The 15,835-nt window shown below is 42.0% G+C and overlaps 1 protein-coding gene across 2 annotated transcripts in view; it reads left to right on the top strand.

Moving 5' to 3' along the window:
• The window catches only part of AKT1 (AKT serine/threonine kinase 1), a 78,772-nt gene that overhangs the window by 51,388 nt on the left and 11,549 nt on the right, over positions 1–15,835 (top strand). For both annotated transcript variants that reach the window (XM_082284103.1, XM_082284104.1), the window contains 6 exons: positions 4,219–4,350; positions 4,518–4,583; positions 6,425–6,493; positions 7,207–7,332; positions 8,613–8,741; positions 12,977–13,191. In XM_082284103.1, the coding sequence (XP_082140229.1) occupies positions 4,219–4,350; positions 4,518–4,583; positions 6,425–6,493; positions 7,207–7,332; positions 8,613–8,741; positions 12,977–13,191 (737 nt within the window). The remainder of the gene's footprint in view (positions 1–4,218; positions 4,351–4,517; positions 4,584–6,424; positions 6,494–7,206; positions 7,333–8,612; positions 8,742–12,976; positions 13,192–15,835) is intronic.

Here is a 15,835-nt window from a genome sequence, read left to right as displayed (position 1 = left end):
GTGGAGGATGAACCGGGGTCTTCCAGCCTAGGGGAGGAGTTGGGTCTCCCTGAACATGATGTCAACCCCCTCAGCTCTTGGGCGGAATTTGATGCAGCAAAGCCAAACCCCTCCCCAAACCATAAACTCCGCCCATGGGTAAAAAATTAGGAGGTGGGACTCTCTTGAGCATGATGTCACTGATGTCGCCTCCCTCCACTCCTTGGAGGAGGGGTTTGACTCAGCAAAGCCAACCCCCACTGCCCCCCCCACCGCAAGCCCTGCTATCGAGAGGCAGAGCCAGTTGTGATGATACCACACTCTGCAACAGATTTGGTTAATTTGCAAGGGAAAAGTAGCAGTTGTCCTAAAGAAAACAATACTGAAAATGTTTTGAAAATTTCAGTAATGGGGAGTGAAGTAAAGCTTTCTGAGGAGGAAGCAACCTATTGTGTGAAAAGTTTAAACCTGTTGGAGGGAGAAAATCTCATCCCTCTCCCACTTCAACATGTGATAAAATGACTGGGAGAGTGTGGGAGCCTGTGGGCTTCCAACCAATGCACGGGAAGCAGCTGATGCCCTGTCGGCCTTCTTCCATGTTATTGTTATTTATTGCAAAATTCAAGGATTGAGACCAAGACAAAAAACTCTGTGACAGCTCCAAAAAGTGAGCTGGGAGAGGGTGGTGAATTCAAATACTTTGAAAAGTTCAGTGGAAATAAATGGAAATTCAGTTTCCCTGTATTTGCAATGAAGTTTTGCAAACTCCTCCTACACTGCCTCCTCCTGGCAGCAGTGGGTATTGAGCCTTGCCTGCCACTAGAGGCTGGAGGCAGAACTGCTGCAGAATTCATAACCTTTTGAAAAGGGAAAAAATACTTCTGTCATTGTGCAAGTTTGTTGTTTTAGTCTTGGTAATAACGCGGAATGTTCAGGTATATCCTGACCAGCCAGAAGACTGGGTATATGTCTGGAAGTGGAATAAAGAGCTGCTTTATCAGAAGTGGAAAGGACTTTTAAGTGAACATGGAGCTGTGAGATCTGCAGCTGGAGGCATCTAAATTATGTCAATAAAGTTGGCTCTGGACAAAGGGAAACACAGAGGGACCGTATTGGGCAATATAGTAAACAGTTAATCCTCTGCAGATAAAGCTGCAACGAAATCTGAAATCTAAAGTGAAATACATGAAATGGTTTATCATTTTGTATTTTCAGAACAGTGTCCCCAGTATGCCAGCACAGCTCTTTGCTCCAGGATTAGTCAACTACCCTAGCAGGACCTTGTACCTAATGATTATAGTAGCAAGTATGGTTTCAAAGGGGTAAGCGAGCAAGAAAGGGAAAAGGACACTGCTGTCTTTTCTAAGGACCACTCTAACATCACACATATAGAACAGATTTACATTATCGGTTGTCTTAAGGACTGGAGTCCAGATTTGCAAAATTGGATGTAACAGAATATGTAGATCCAACGAAAACCATTTTGTCTAAAGTGAAAAGGTCTCAAAAGGATGGCTGGCTGCTCTAACTCAGGTTTGCCTACATGGTACTAAGAATGCTCATCAGTATTGTTAAGGTACTAGATAACTTAAGTTTCATTAGTGATGGTTGCATTTTTGATGTCTTCTAAGTTTGTTTTCACAGACTGTTAATTATTCAGTGAAACTTTCTGTGGCAGAGAACACAAAAGTTTGCCAAGTGGATGCTTCCTCTTTTTGAACTAGGTTTGAGTGGAACTGAGATTTCTCCTAGAAGTGTTCCATGAGAGGATGAAGTGGTGACAGGACAGAGGAGTTGCTGTCCTTCACTGCACCAAGTGTTTACATGTTTTTATCTTACAAGGTTTTAAGATACTTATGTTCATATATGTTTATATAAGTTTGTTGGCTGCAATATTTTGAGATATTCGTATTTTCTCTTGTCACCAGAGTGAGTGGAAAAGATTCCTCCCTCTAATAGTTTTGGGAGTTCACACATAGGATTTCATGTGATGATGGAAATAAATTTGTATACCTCTTCCTGTCTTCTCAGTGCTAAGTATAAAATTACTGTATTGAGGGAAGTGTGCCTAGTAATGGTAAGCGATGTATGAAGAATGATTGTGCAGAAGGAGGGGATGTTGAACTGTTGCTGGCCCTGGAAGGAAGGAGAAAGAGGGCTGACAATGGAGCTGAAGTGGAGCTGGGAAGTTCCAGCTGTAGATAAAGAAGGCATAAGTGATTAAGAGGAAAAAGGTTTGGGGTTTGAGAACTGCTGAAGGGCTTGGTAAAGTTGGAAAGTGTTTGGTGCAAACTCAGGACCCTGACTAAAATGATACGCTGCGGAGGTTGGAATGACTGAGTGTTGTTATATATTTGACCCCACTCCTGAGGCAATTCAGACTATTTGGTAGTAGAATTTTACTGAATGTTGTTTCTGATGGTGCCCACTGACCTCTTCCTCTTTCCATGGGTACAGGTTCTAGTAATTTACCCGAAACCTGCTTGGTGGGAGGGATATGGGTGGCAATTTGGGACATGTATATTTGTTTAGGTTGTGCTGAAACCTGGACCTCTAAGAGAATGGACTCCAAAAGGCAAAGCAGCCTAACTATTGATCCATGCAGAGTTTGGCAAGGAGTGCAATGTATTGCACTATCAATAAGCCATAGAGAATCCTAAATTGAACTCGCCAAGCTATTTTGGAGCCCAGCTTACCAGTCCAACAAGTATCAATCATAATTGTATAAAATTATCTAACTTTCAAGAATGCCAAACCTCACAGAAGAGGAGTGCTGTCTCAAGGAACACACAGGAAATCACAGACCAAATTGTTGGACTCTTCAGGCACTGCAGCTGAGAGAATGGTTCATGAACTCTTCCCCCGGATCCTGATTTGAATCACACCTCGCCTGCAGTTCTAGAGAGTGAGGGGGTGGGGAGTGATGAGCTGCGCAGGAGGAAATTCACTAGATTTACGCTTTGGTTGTTGGAATAGCAATTGCCTGTTATATGAGTTCCAGTGTACTTTCCTGTTCTTTCCTTTCTGCTCTGTCTACTAGATTAGACCGTGAGACAAGAGGTACCATTATTGTGGTCCTGGTCAATATCTTGAACCACAGGGTGGTTGTTAGGGAATGGAAAGATTTGATGTTTTGCAACATTTTGGGATGTGTGTGTGTGGGAGAAGGGGCCGGTCAGACCTTGCCCTGGTGAGGTAGTGAACTGTCCCACACCCACCCAGCCTGGCAGAGCTGCCAGTCACTGGCACACCAGAGGCAGTGCTCCACTCTCCCCTAACCCAGCTCCTGAGTGGCCAAATGACCACAAGTCCACCTGGGGAAAAGGCCCATGAAGGCCAAGGGGTATTTAAGGCCAAACACGAGGCCATCATCTTGTCTGGACCCTACCTCTTCTTGGAGTTTCGATCTGAACATGGCTGGAACCCAGGAGCTGGTAGCTGTATGTGTGCTTTTCTATATCTTTTCTGTCTTCCTTTCTTTTTCTTCTGATTCCCTCTTGTTGGAATATTTCGAGTAACTTACCATCGAATGAGTTTAAAGTTTGCTAAGTTGAATGGTCCAAGTTAATGCTGTGAGAAGTGTTTTATGTTGATTGGATGTTGCAGTAAACCTTTAGCCAAAGTTGCCTGACTTTCTAAAGTTTGCCAGTAAACTTGTGTGTTGTTTTGACCCTCATGAGAGTATCTGGTTGGTATTTCTCCCATGTGTCCAACTCAGAGTATATGAACCACTGTAAAGCCCTTTCAAATGTCCTGTTGAGCGAGTAGATAGAGGCCTTACAGGCAGTCATTTTGTCTTTGGTTTTCGGTGCTGTTCAATGAACAGCACAAGAAAACTGGTCTCCTAGAGAGGTGGGGAACATCAGAAAAAAGGTGTGGGTTTATTCCCTGGAATCAGAGCAGCGTGTGCTTTTTAATGAATGTCTGCACTGACAAAGAGGTCAGAATGGCTATGGATTAATACGTTGAGTGTTGCTTGCGCTGTTGAGTCATGCAAAAGAGCATTCATTTAATTGAAAGCTTACGGTTTTCTGTAAATAGTTTGATTGATTATTTTTGGGAGTGCACTGGCATTCATTTTTGTGGAAGAATCATTTCTGCTCCTGAATTCTACTAAACAAAAGGATTAAAAAAATCACATGTGTGACATATGCAATACATTCTCTCATGAACAGAAATTCTGGTCTGAGAATAGTTAGATCTTGTAATTTAGTTCTTCTTTATCTGTGTCGTTAACAGACCATGAATGAGTTTGAATACCTTAAACTACTGGGAAAAGGCACTTTTGGAAAGGTCATTTTAGTTAAAGAAAAAGCAACTGGACGGTATTATGCCATGAAAATTCTGAAGAAGGAAGTTATTGTAGCAAAGGTGAGTAGATGGGAAACTTGGGGACATGGTTCACCCTTGATACACCCTTTGGGCAAAGTCATGGGAAGGATTCTCAGAGTGCTTGTAAATAATTGCTCTGTTAGTGTTTGAAATGGACCCCTGATCTGGGGAATCACTTTGCTGATTTCCTTCTGCTTGTGTTTCAGGATGAAGTAGCACACACGCTGACAGAAAACCGGGTTTTACAGAACTCTCGGCACCCGTTCCTAACAGTAAGCATTTCTGCCTCTGCTCAGTGTAACTTGACATTACAACCACCAAGGCTTTCCTTATTTTTTGTTACTTACCTAATGCAGCTGAGATTTGTGTTTTCAGAGTGGCTGTGTATTTTTGTACCCTTCCATTTTTGGGATGCACAAATTAAAATACTTTTAAAAGTTTTCTGATTCTTGCAGAGCAGGTCCTTAGCACCTCTTGAAGACTGTTTCAGGGTGTGGTTTGACTTTAGGGCTCACCCATTTAATGACTTGCTATCTCTGAGAGAAGTATCTGCTTTCCTTGTCCTTCAAATGTTTGGTCTTGTCTTTGTAGCACAGATCAGGGTGACCCTGATCTTGTGACAAACAAATTCAGGAAGATATAGTGGGGGGAAAACCCTTTAATTTTGTCTTCGTTGTTCTTTTAAGCTCCCAGAAACAGCTCACTGTGGAATCAGAGCACTGGTAACGCCAGCCAAAGGATGGTGGTGTGAGTGTGTGGAATGGGGAGGGGAAGAGCAGGACTGTGCTTTATCTGCTCCTTTCTTTTTGCATTGTAAAGTCAAACCATACTCTCATTTTAGACCTCCAGTGCCATCAGTCTCTCTGGGCTGAGTTCAGATATTCAGGTTCCGTCTCAAGATTTTGTTTCTGATATTTATTACAAGTTGTCTCAGAATTGTTTACAACTTCTTAAAGCCTCTAAGAGATTTTGTAGGATCCTGGTTGTTTCCTTGGGCCAGGTACAAGGGCTTAGCTGGAATTCAGACCTTTTAATTCATGACCTCTGGAAGTAAATATTGCCTGTATTGAGTATAATCAATAATGTTGACATGTCTAAAACCTAGTCCTTCATTTCTCCGGGAAATATATGACTGGTTTAAAAGTGTCACCCCTTGTAATGAAGACAACAATATCATATGCAGTATTTTCTTTTTAATGCTTTTATAAACCCAAATATCCAGAACTAGGGCTGTCCTGAGAAGTTAGCTACAAGACTGGGTTTAGCTTGGATACTAAGAAAAGGTTCTTACCCAGAGGGTGGTTGGGCCCTGGAATAGGCTCCCCAGGGAAGTAGTCACAGCACCAACCTGACATAGTTCAAGAAAAATTTGGACAACGCTCTGAGGCCCATGGTGGGATTCTTGGGGTGGTTCTGTGCAGGGCCAGGAGTTGAACTTGATGATCCTTGTGGGTCCCTTCCAGCTCAGCATATTCTGTGATGAAAAATCTTAGTACTATGGCAAACAAGTTGATGTTACTCTTGTCATGGGAATACATGTGACAGGACTACACACAGGCACCTTGTGACTCTCCATCACAGCCTCCATCCGGTCTGTTTTTGTGAGTTGCTCAGAAATTGGTATTGACAGTGTTGACCAATCCCCTGGCAGGCTGTCAGCAGGGAGCAGTTGCAGGCAGCAGGGCAGAGACCAGGGGGTTGGTGTGTGAAAATACGTATGTGTTTCATATAAGAGGTCTTGTAGCCGGTGTGGTGAAACCTTGTGCTCCAGGGTTTGGTTTTGGTCTCTAATCTGAGAGTTGAACCTGTGGCCTGAGGAGGAAACTTCACAGTCACTGTTGGTACATTTTGAGTCCCTGTTAATGGGGCAGGACTTTGTTTTGCAGTATTTTAGGTGATAATAGGTTCTGCAAGGGATTTGTTTAATGTTTTATTAAATTTATTTAATGAAGTAAGTCCTCAGCTGCAACAAGAAAAGTATAAGTATTATATAAGATTTAAGGACGGAAAGTTCACTAAAATAGAAAATTTCATGTCTGCTTCTGAATATCTATTAAAAATGCTAACTGTCACTATGATCTGTCTTCTAAGTTTTGGTTTAAATCTGTTTCAGGCTTTAAAATATTCCTTTCAGACACATGATCGCTTGTGTTTTGTTATGGAGTATGCTAATGGAGGGGAGGTAAGGGAAATACAATACTGTTTAATACTTTAGGATTTTCCTGTTCTACTTCTAATTCTGCTTGACATTATTTAGCTAAGGTCCATTTTTGCAATTCTAATTAATCCAAGTTGTCCCAGTTAAACAGAGCTGTCTGCAGGTTTAACTAACATTAAGAAGTAAGAGTCTTAATTTTTTTAACTCCATTTTTAGAACATAGAGGTTTTGGGCATAGGTTCATATTTTACATGACAGCAATATATTGTAATCTGACAGTTAGAAGTTCAAGAAGGCAAGGTTGCTTTCTAGTTGCTCTCCAGACAAGTTTTAACACTTTAAAATTAATATTGTGAGTATACTTGGAGGGAGAACTAGAAACTGCTAAACTACTATTACAGTCAAGAGGGAAAAGTTGGAATATTAGCATTTCTCTAAATCATGCATTAGGCTGTAGTTTTAATATGTAATTGTAGTTCAGTCAAAAATAGCTTTGTAATTTTCTGAACCTGTAAGACTGTAGTACATGAATTTATTATCAGTGTGCATCTGTGAATATGAGACATAATTATCTAATCATTTAATTTATGATGCTTTTTAACACATTTGGGAATGCAGCTGAGTGAGGATGGGAAGGGGTTTTCTCATAGGTAGTAGCACCTTCCAGGCAGGATGGCCTGTGAAGTGCAAGACATAATTCAGAAACATCTAAAGTTAACAAATTATTGCTCTTGTAGTTGTTTTTCCATCTGTCAAGAGAGCGTGTCTTCTCTGAAGACCGAGCTCGGTTTTATGGGGCTGAGATTGTTTCAGCGCTGGATTACCTGCATTCAGAGAAGAATGTGGTTTATAGAGATTTGAAGGTATGTAGAAAAATCATTTTACAGGCTTTTGGGGTTTGGCTTTTTGTTTGTTGTTAAAAAAAGCAAGTGATCCTGAACTATTAAGAAATTCTTTCCTGACTGAACTTTATCCAAACTGTTGTTGCAGCTGTTGGGCTGGACTTTACAGGATGTCTAAACCCTTTGATAGTCCAAGAGGCTGCATAAGGCATTTATTGTGACTCTGGCAGCATTTCAGAGAACATGAAGGGTTACTGGGCTACAGGGGTTTGATTTTCACTTGCCTGCTTGTGTTCTGAGAGAAATCTTGCTGGTGCTTCTGCATGGTGGAACATAATCCTGGTTTTACCAGGTAAATGCAAATTCACACTGTGTAGATGTTGCACTTCCTTGCAGTGTGGTCACGTCATCTTCAAAGTACCTGTTTGCAGTTAGAAAATTGCCTAAGCTTCAAGTTACTCATTTGTTTGGTGAGGACAGAAGGGGAAAAAAACCCCGACCAAACAAGATATCTCAGGGCAAACAAACTTGAGAAATTCTTGAGGAAAATGCAACAATAGCATTTTCTTTCTTCCTGAGAGGAGTTTTCAGGACAGGATGAAGGGATACTGGTAGTTTATTTAGGGGCAGTCTAAGATGAAGCATGTTCGGTAATGTTTTCAGACTACGTCAAAGTAATTCTGGGATCTCTACTGGGATTTTGTCTCCCGTATCACCGTGATTTCCTCTGTAATGCACTTTATTGATGCACTGAGGAAACTGTCCTTATACCTGGGTGACTTTCTCAAAAATTAGAGGCTCAGGGTGGGATGAATACCATGTGCTGAGTACGTGTATCCAGTGATTCTCATTTAAAGGGTCTCTCTGGAAGTGGTTCCTTAACCTTGCATATGATTTCTGTTCTATTTGCTATTACTTACTGGCACAGACTTCATAAAATCAGAGTAAAAGGTGGGATGAAGTTGTGTGAGGGGGAATACTTAATATACTTTCAAAAGAACTGGTGTTCTATTTATGATAATATTGTGGAAGTATAAATACAGAGTTTATGCTCTGTAATCTTTCTATATATATGGTGAGTTACACCAAGACTACAAATTAGTTACTTAATGTTCCCTAAAGAGCTGAGGAAAATGTTACAAATGTATGTTTACATTTGTGCTCTGGCAGCTACTGTGGGTCTTACCTCAGTGAGAATGAGGTTGAAAACTGATCTGCAAAATTAATGTCTTTGATTATCATGCTCAGGACCAGTGTGTGTTACAGGTAATCATGTCTTTTAATTTGGCTTTTCTTCCCAGCTGGAAAATCTTATGCTGGATAAAGATGGACACATAAAAATAACAGACTTTGGACTATGTAAAGAAGGCATCAAGGATGGAGCAACAATGAAGACCTTCTGTGGCACTCCAGAGTATCTTGCACCAGAGGTATGTTTATGTTGGCTGTTATGTTAAATTGCCTTCTTACATGCCTTCCATGGTAGCAGTAGGAGTACAGAATAATTCCTGTGCCATGATGTGCTCATGCACTGACTGCTGTTATATAATTACACATACTGAGACTCCTTTATTCATCATGATCTGGAACACATCTTTAGCATAATGATATGTGATAATTTTTTGGCGGGGTAGTATCTTCCACTTGAGGGAGTATGTACGTTTTACAAGAACAGTGCTTGTTTCTTGTATCAGATACATAATTTAAAAAAAAACCCTTTTAGTCACTTCAAATATTACATGATGGATTACTTGATTACCTGTTTTGCAGCTTGCTGTGTGTTGTCCTGTTTAAAAGCTATCAATAGGACTTCACTTAAAAAGTAAAAGTACTGTCCAATTCTTTTACTGTTTGAGGGCAGTAAAAGGTGACATGTTTTCAGAAACAGTACAGACCAAGCTTTTTCTGCAGTATTTAGCATGGCATGCATTGAAAGTACTGACTGTTTTATGACTATAAAAGCACAAGGTACTTCTCAGTGTTGATTTGAATGCTTCAGTTTCAGAGGAAATAAATCCAGGCAGGGGATCTCAGTCCCCAAACAGTATGTTTTTGGGGAAATATTGTTTTGTGCAAATGCTTTTTTTTCTTTTCAAGTGCAAAATGCAAATGTGCATTTGCAGGTTTGCTCCTGGAAACACTCTGAGTTGTGCAGCACGGGGGGTGTTACAGCTGGGAGTGAGTTAGGGGCAGATCAAAAGTGAAGTTAGGTTGTAGGGGATGCGCGTACGCTCGGTGCTCTGCAGGCAGACGCTGCTTTCTGTGCCCGTGCTCCGATCTGTCTGGAGGCAGACTCCTGGGTTTGTAGGGCACGGAGCCTGAGCTAATATGGTGTGCCTTGGCAGAAGGGCTGCTTCCCTTCCAGTGGGGCTTTGCTTCCCATGCTTCCTGTGGCGTTTACATTTCCATCCCACTTGGAGCACAGGCAGAAGCGAGTCTTGGGGTGCTGGCAGGTTATAGATTGTTGGCACAGCTTTCCTCTGAGTCGGAGACTTGAGCATTGCAAACCTGAACTGAACTATGAAGAAATGCAAAGTATGGAAAACCAGCATGGAAGGAGGAGTATTTCTTCTGAGAGCTGATGTCTTTGCTGATCAGCGCTTTTGTGCTCCCTGCTTACATAGTGGTGGCAGCATGCTCTTGGGTTTTGTTTGGTTTTTGGTTTTTTTTTAACTCCCGGCTGCTTTCAAGGGCCTCCAGTCCTTTGTAGTAATGAAGAACATGGGCACCTGTCAAAGTAGCTTGCAGCAAAGAGGTGGAGCCAGTCTCATGATGACTGCCAGCTTTTCCATGGATCACCAGAAGTCTTCAGTGAATCCAAGTTGGGGTCCATGCACCACAATTTGAGATTTACTGATGCAGAGAGTAATTAGCAGCATGACGGAATGTTTATTATTCATAAGCATGGCTTTTATTTTAGCTTCCCTCTTAAATCAATTGCTGAACTTCAGTTTCTCATCAAGGATTTTATGTGGAGGCTAAAAATACTTACTGTTTTGGTTTTTCCTAACTTGGAATGTGGGGATTCCCTGTGCAGTTATGTTGTTCTTTCTGTTCTGTTATTTGCTATTATTTTTTATTTTTAATATTTATGATGAGTTGGCTCATCCAAAAACCCTGAAGGACAAATCCTTTTGATTAACTCAGTTCTCTCTCTTACTTGCAAATCCCATCTGTGAGTTGGAGTGTTAAATTCTGCAGGCTTTTGTCATCGGGTTGATAGCATGCAAAAAATCTGGAAATTGTGTGTGAGCAATATTCCATGTGTTTAAGGTCATACATCCTTAAAAGCAGGGGCGTTGATGCTCCAGTCTGCATTCGTAACTTGAGTCGGGCACAGCAGCGTGTCTGTACAGTTGTTGCATCGTTGGTTTTTTTTGGAATCTCATGCATGGATGACAGTGACTGAACCATGTCAACTTTGATGTGTCAGATGCATCACTGGCTGTGATGTTTACAGCTGTTCTGCCTTCTCTTTCAAATTCCATTGCTCAACAGTCTAGAGCTGCTTGTTAGAAAATGATGATCCCTTAATTTAAGTGAAATAACCTTGTTATTTTACTGCTCCCCAGCTATCCAGTGTGTTGCAATAAATCATGGATGAGTGCAATATCTTTTTTTTTACGGTGTATTTTTGATACTCACAACATTACTCTTTTCTATGCAATCACTAATGTGAGGGTATGCTCATTGTCCTAAAGAACTTTGAAGAAATAAACATTTTATATTCTGTTTAAAATTAATGGAGGTGAAGAAAATCACTGAAGTTAGTGATCTAGCTTATAATACAGGGTATTAATACACTTTTAAAAGTAACATCTGAAGTGTTTACTGCATTTTGAAGGCACCTGTAGCATTAACTACATGCACAACAAAGGCTTCCTTGGTTTGCTTTTTCTTTCAGTCTCTCCTATTGCATGTCTTGCAGCAGTTTAAAAAGTAAAAATACAAATTGGAGGCCATGTGAGTGTTTTATTTTAGGTGAGCCAAGCGTAGGGGAGTGCGAACAGGAAGCGCTTGTTGAGTGGGGTGACTCAGAGTGGGAACTGCATTGTCACACAATCTCTGTAAGGCTGCGATGCCTCGGGATGCCTCGGGAAGGACGGGGCCGCTCCTGGAATGCAGTCCGGCCGGCAGCTGTGCCGGCCGTGTACATGGAGGGGGCAGCTGCACAGCCAGCTGTCGTTTGGTGTGAATCATAGGGCCGGGGATGCTGTAAATAGACCGACGTGGGGTAATCTAATACCTGGCAGCCTTTTGATTTTTACTGCAGGCCCTCTCCCTTGTTCAGATAATTAAGGGAATAATTAGTGGGTAAAGAGAGGCAGAGTGCAAATAGTTGTTACATGAAGTGCCTCGATGCTTCTTTTTCATGTGCAGAAAACCTTTATAGCAAGATTCGTAAGAGGTTAAGATCTTTCTTTTGTTAAACTTGCACCAACTTTGGCTCTTTCACCTTTTTAATTTTGAGTGTTAAGTATTCTGAATCGCAGGAATGTAAAGCTCACACAGACACCGTGCAGCAAGAAAACAGGATGGTGGTGCAGTTGTGGTTTGTGCTCTTAGCAAGAGTAATAAGCGGCTCAGTGCAGACCCGTGCAAGGAGTAAAGATGACAACTAAAACCTGAGGACAGGATCTGGAACATGAGATGTTGGTGTCAGCTACAGACAACTGCATAGGAGACACAAAGTCTAGAGAAGTCCTTGTACTATCCACTGCACAAGCCACAAAACTCTCCCCGCTCCCTTCAGCAACCCACTGTGCAGATGCTCAGAAATGCACTGTGGGAGGGCTTCTCTGGAGCAAGCAGAGAGGTGGAGAGCACTGCTGGGGTCCCGAGTCCCTGCACCAGCCACTGCTTTGCTAGGTAGAAGTGCTGGGGGAAGGGAAGAATGGACTGTGCTGGGCTCCTTTTGCTGTGAGACCTGGCAGAAATCCACCCCACTGACTGTTCCTGTGTTTGCAGCCCTCTAGGCAGAGGCAGGAGCGCCTTTGGAGCGGGGCAAAGGGTTGGAGGGGAAACATTTCAAGACAATTTGGCTGCCGTTTTACAGCCTTACAGCCTGTCAAATCTTAGGAGTGGTGTTCTGGGTCTTAGTGTTTAATGTACATTAGTCACTGAGTACTTGTGGGTGGTCCTTTTGGGATGTGCAGAGCCACCCCTTTGGTGTGGAGGTTGATAAGAAGATGGTGGAAATGTTTGGCTTTTCACTTTTTTCCTTTTCAAGGAACAGGTTGATGGTCTTTTCTTTCTGTACTGGCTCCTTGGTGGGTTGGGGTTTTTCTAAAAACTTGGATCCCTTTTGGAACAGGTTGTGATGAATAAGGGAGAGTTTAACAGCTGGTACTGTAATCTGAGAACGGTTCTTGGCCTTTGGACTTCCAAAGGTTGTGCTTCTCATGACCATAATGCGACAGAGAGTGGGAGAAGGAAGACAAGGAGGCTGCTGTAACATACCTGCTGCCTCCTTTTCCCCCCACTGCTCACCTAGGATGGTGAGCATGGATGCCACTTCTTTTCACATGGTTCTGCAAATACTCTGCTGGTAGATTTGGCTGTGTTGTGAAAGATGGACTAGCTGGGGTAAATTTTGCTTCTTGAGTTTTGTGGGTCATGCCTGGTTTGGGAGTATCTTCTAAAGCCTTTTCCTTACATTCTGCAGGTTCTGGAGGATAATGACTACGGCCGTGCAGTGGACTGGTGGGGTTTAGGAGTTGTGATGTATGAAATGATGTGTGGCCGACTCCCTTTCTACAATCAGGACCATGAAAAGCTTTTTGAGCTCATCCTTATGGAGGAGATCAGATTTCCACGCACATTGTCACCTGAAGCAAAATCTCTCTTGTCAGGTTTGCTGAAGAAAGATCCTAAGCAAAGGTGAGGCTGTTACTTAATAGTTGCACTTTTTTAAGGTATTTGAGACAAAATTGTAATTTAATTTTTAATCCATTCAAAATGATTATCCAGCAAGCCGCAGCAAGTGGGTCTACTCATTTATTTTTAACTTTTTATATAAGCTGACAGCGTGGATAGTGATAGGAAACACCTTTGGTGCTGAATTTCAGAGTACGATGGCTGCCATTAAAGCAAAACTGTAGCCTGGGAAAAAGAAAGTTAACCCTGGCCGTAATGAATCCAGTGGCTGCTGTGAGTTACAAGGTGCTCTGCACCAAGTGCTCTTACCTTCTGTCACAGTTGAGACTGCTGTCCCTTTCCTGAATCTTTGTCTAAATCTGTGCCAGTGATTTAGCATCCTGCTTTGGACAGTAGGTGGTGATGTTTGTACCATGTCTGTGGTAGAGTTTATACCATACTCAATCGACTTTTCCTATTTCCTCCTTTTGTTTTTGTTTTTCTTTTATTGCTGTATTATTTAAAAAATAACCCTTGATTTAAAAACAGAAAAAACGACAAAAAACCCCCAAGCCCTTAACGGCTAACAAACAGAAAATAGAACAAAATCCAGAGAGGATGTTGACCTTCGCACAAAGATAAACATCAGTTTAAAAACCTGCCATCTTGTCAACCCAGACATTTTTAAAACAAATAATATTGTGACTCTGCCCCTGATCTCCTGTCCTGAACCTTTCACTGTTAATGGGCTCCAAATGGGAAACCTTTCATGTGAGGTGCAAGCAGAGAATTCCGGTTTGCTTTCTGGTGTTTGTTTAGTCTCCGTGCATGTGTGTGCACACAGCAGGAAAATGGGGTTTGCCACTACCTGGATACTTGTAGCAAGGATTTCTGTCATCACTGTAGTCTATTTCCATCACTATTTTTGATGGAAAATCCTGTTGCGAGGTCTTGTAATGCAAATCCACAGTTTCTAATACTGGAGGATTCATCTTGATGGTGACGTGGGGAGTGGGGCACGGCTGCAGCCCAGAACGTGGCCAGCCTTGTACAAGGTGGCAACAGCTGCACCTCCTTCTGAAGCCAGCCCCTGCGAGGGGCCCTCCAGGAGAAGGTTGTGTAATTGATGAGCAGCCCCCAGCCTCTGTGCTCTGCAGGCCTGGCTGCAGCCCCTGCCAACAGCATTCCTGTCCAGTAAAGTGCTGGGTTAAAGGCAATTGTGACCCTTTCATAGCTTATTCAGGTGGGGCCTTTCAATCACTGGGAACACAAGCCACATCTGCTGCAGTTTGTTCTTAAAGGAGCATCTCTGATGAACCAAAATGCAGTTTGTTTACAAACAAAGAGCACTCACTCATTTTGAATTACAAGGTTTTCCCAATGCCAATAATTACTCCACAATATGCTTACTTTATACAAATAACCACTTCTACACATGTATCTTCTGCACATGTATCTTGGAAGCAGCACTGCTCTGGTCTGATGGACAGGTGGTTTTCATGCTGCTGGTAGAAGTAACTGTTGGCTAGACAAGCCTGCACACGTGCCTTATTGTAATCATGCCTATTTACACTGATGCTTTCCAAGCTTTTTTGGATCATAGACTGTTCTTAAATACTGGTTTCTCCCCAGTCACTGTTCACACAACTTTTTAACTGAAGTTGTGGTTCAGCAAACCCCCTGCACTTTGTGCCATTTCAGGCAGCATGGAGAACTGATCTGGAAGTACTAGAGGTAGAAGTCCTGCATCCTGCCCTTGTAGTGTTATGTTCCTTTTTCTGGGTGGTCTGGGTGCTGGGGTGGGCGACTGGCATACTTGGTGGTTGACTCACACTGAGCTCATGGAGCCATATGGACAAAAAATGGCCAGAGAGCTACTGAAATACATTACTGAAAAGTTTTAAGATGTGTGGTAGTCTGGCATCTTGGGGAGCCACTGTGTAATTCAACAGAAATCCCCTCTTCCATAAAGCCCGGTGGTGGACAGAAGTTGGTGTCATTGTAGTGTTTGTGGCAGAATGCATCAGGATTGGCAGCATAACTGGATGAACTTCAGAGCGAGATGGAGGAGGCAGCCAAAACCGTGAGAAAAAGGAAACTGAGAAATGTTGTCACTTCCCCTAAAATCATCAAAAAACCCAACCAACCCAACAATAAAGGTTGATATAATGAAGCTCAGTGCCAAGGATCGTTTAAGTTAAATATCAAGGATCTAAAGAATTGTAATCTGTGTCTGTGAATTAAATCTTAAAAATGACCTGTTGTACCTGAGCTGGATTTATAGAAGCAGTGTTAGCACTCTGTGTTCAGTAATGCCAGTTCAGTCTCAAACTCCCAGGCATATGGAGAAAATGTGAAGAACAATAAATTGCATTCTGCTTTTAATCATGCCTGTTTTCTAAATTTGGTCATATGAAATCCACTTTGTAAGAGAAAAGGAATTTTGAAGTTTCTTTTGGGATTGATAGAAGTTTATTAATCTTGTAATGTGAGCCCTAATTTTCCTAAGAAGGAAAAAATCTATTCTGTAAATATTTCCTGTTAATGTGACCTGAAATTCCCCTTCATTGCTTTGTGACATGGATCAAATGAAAGAAGGTAATCAGAGCATTTTTTCACACATAAAACAACAAAGTTTTTAGCTTTTATTGTTATTCCTCTGGCTGTG

The sequence above is a fragment of the Coloeus monedula genome (assembly GCF_965178545.1).
Source record: "Coloeus monedula genome assembly, chromosome: 6".
NCBI lineage: Eukaryota > Metazoa > Chordata > Aves > Passeriformes > Corvidae > Coloeus > Coloeus monedula.
This window is presented reverse-complemented; position numbering and strand designations above follow the sequence as displayed.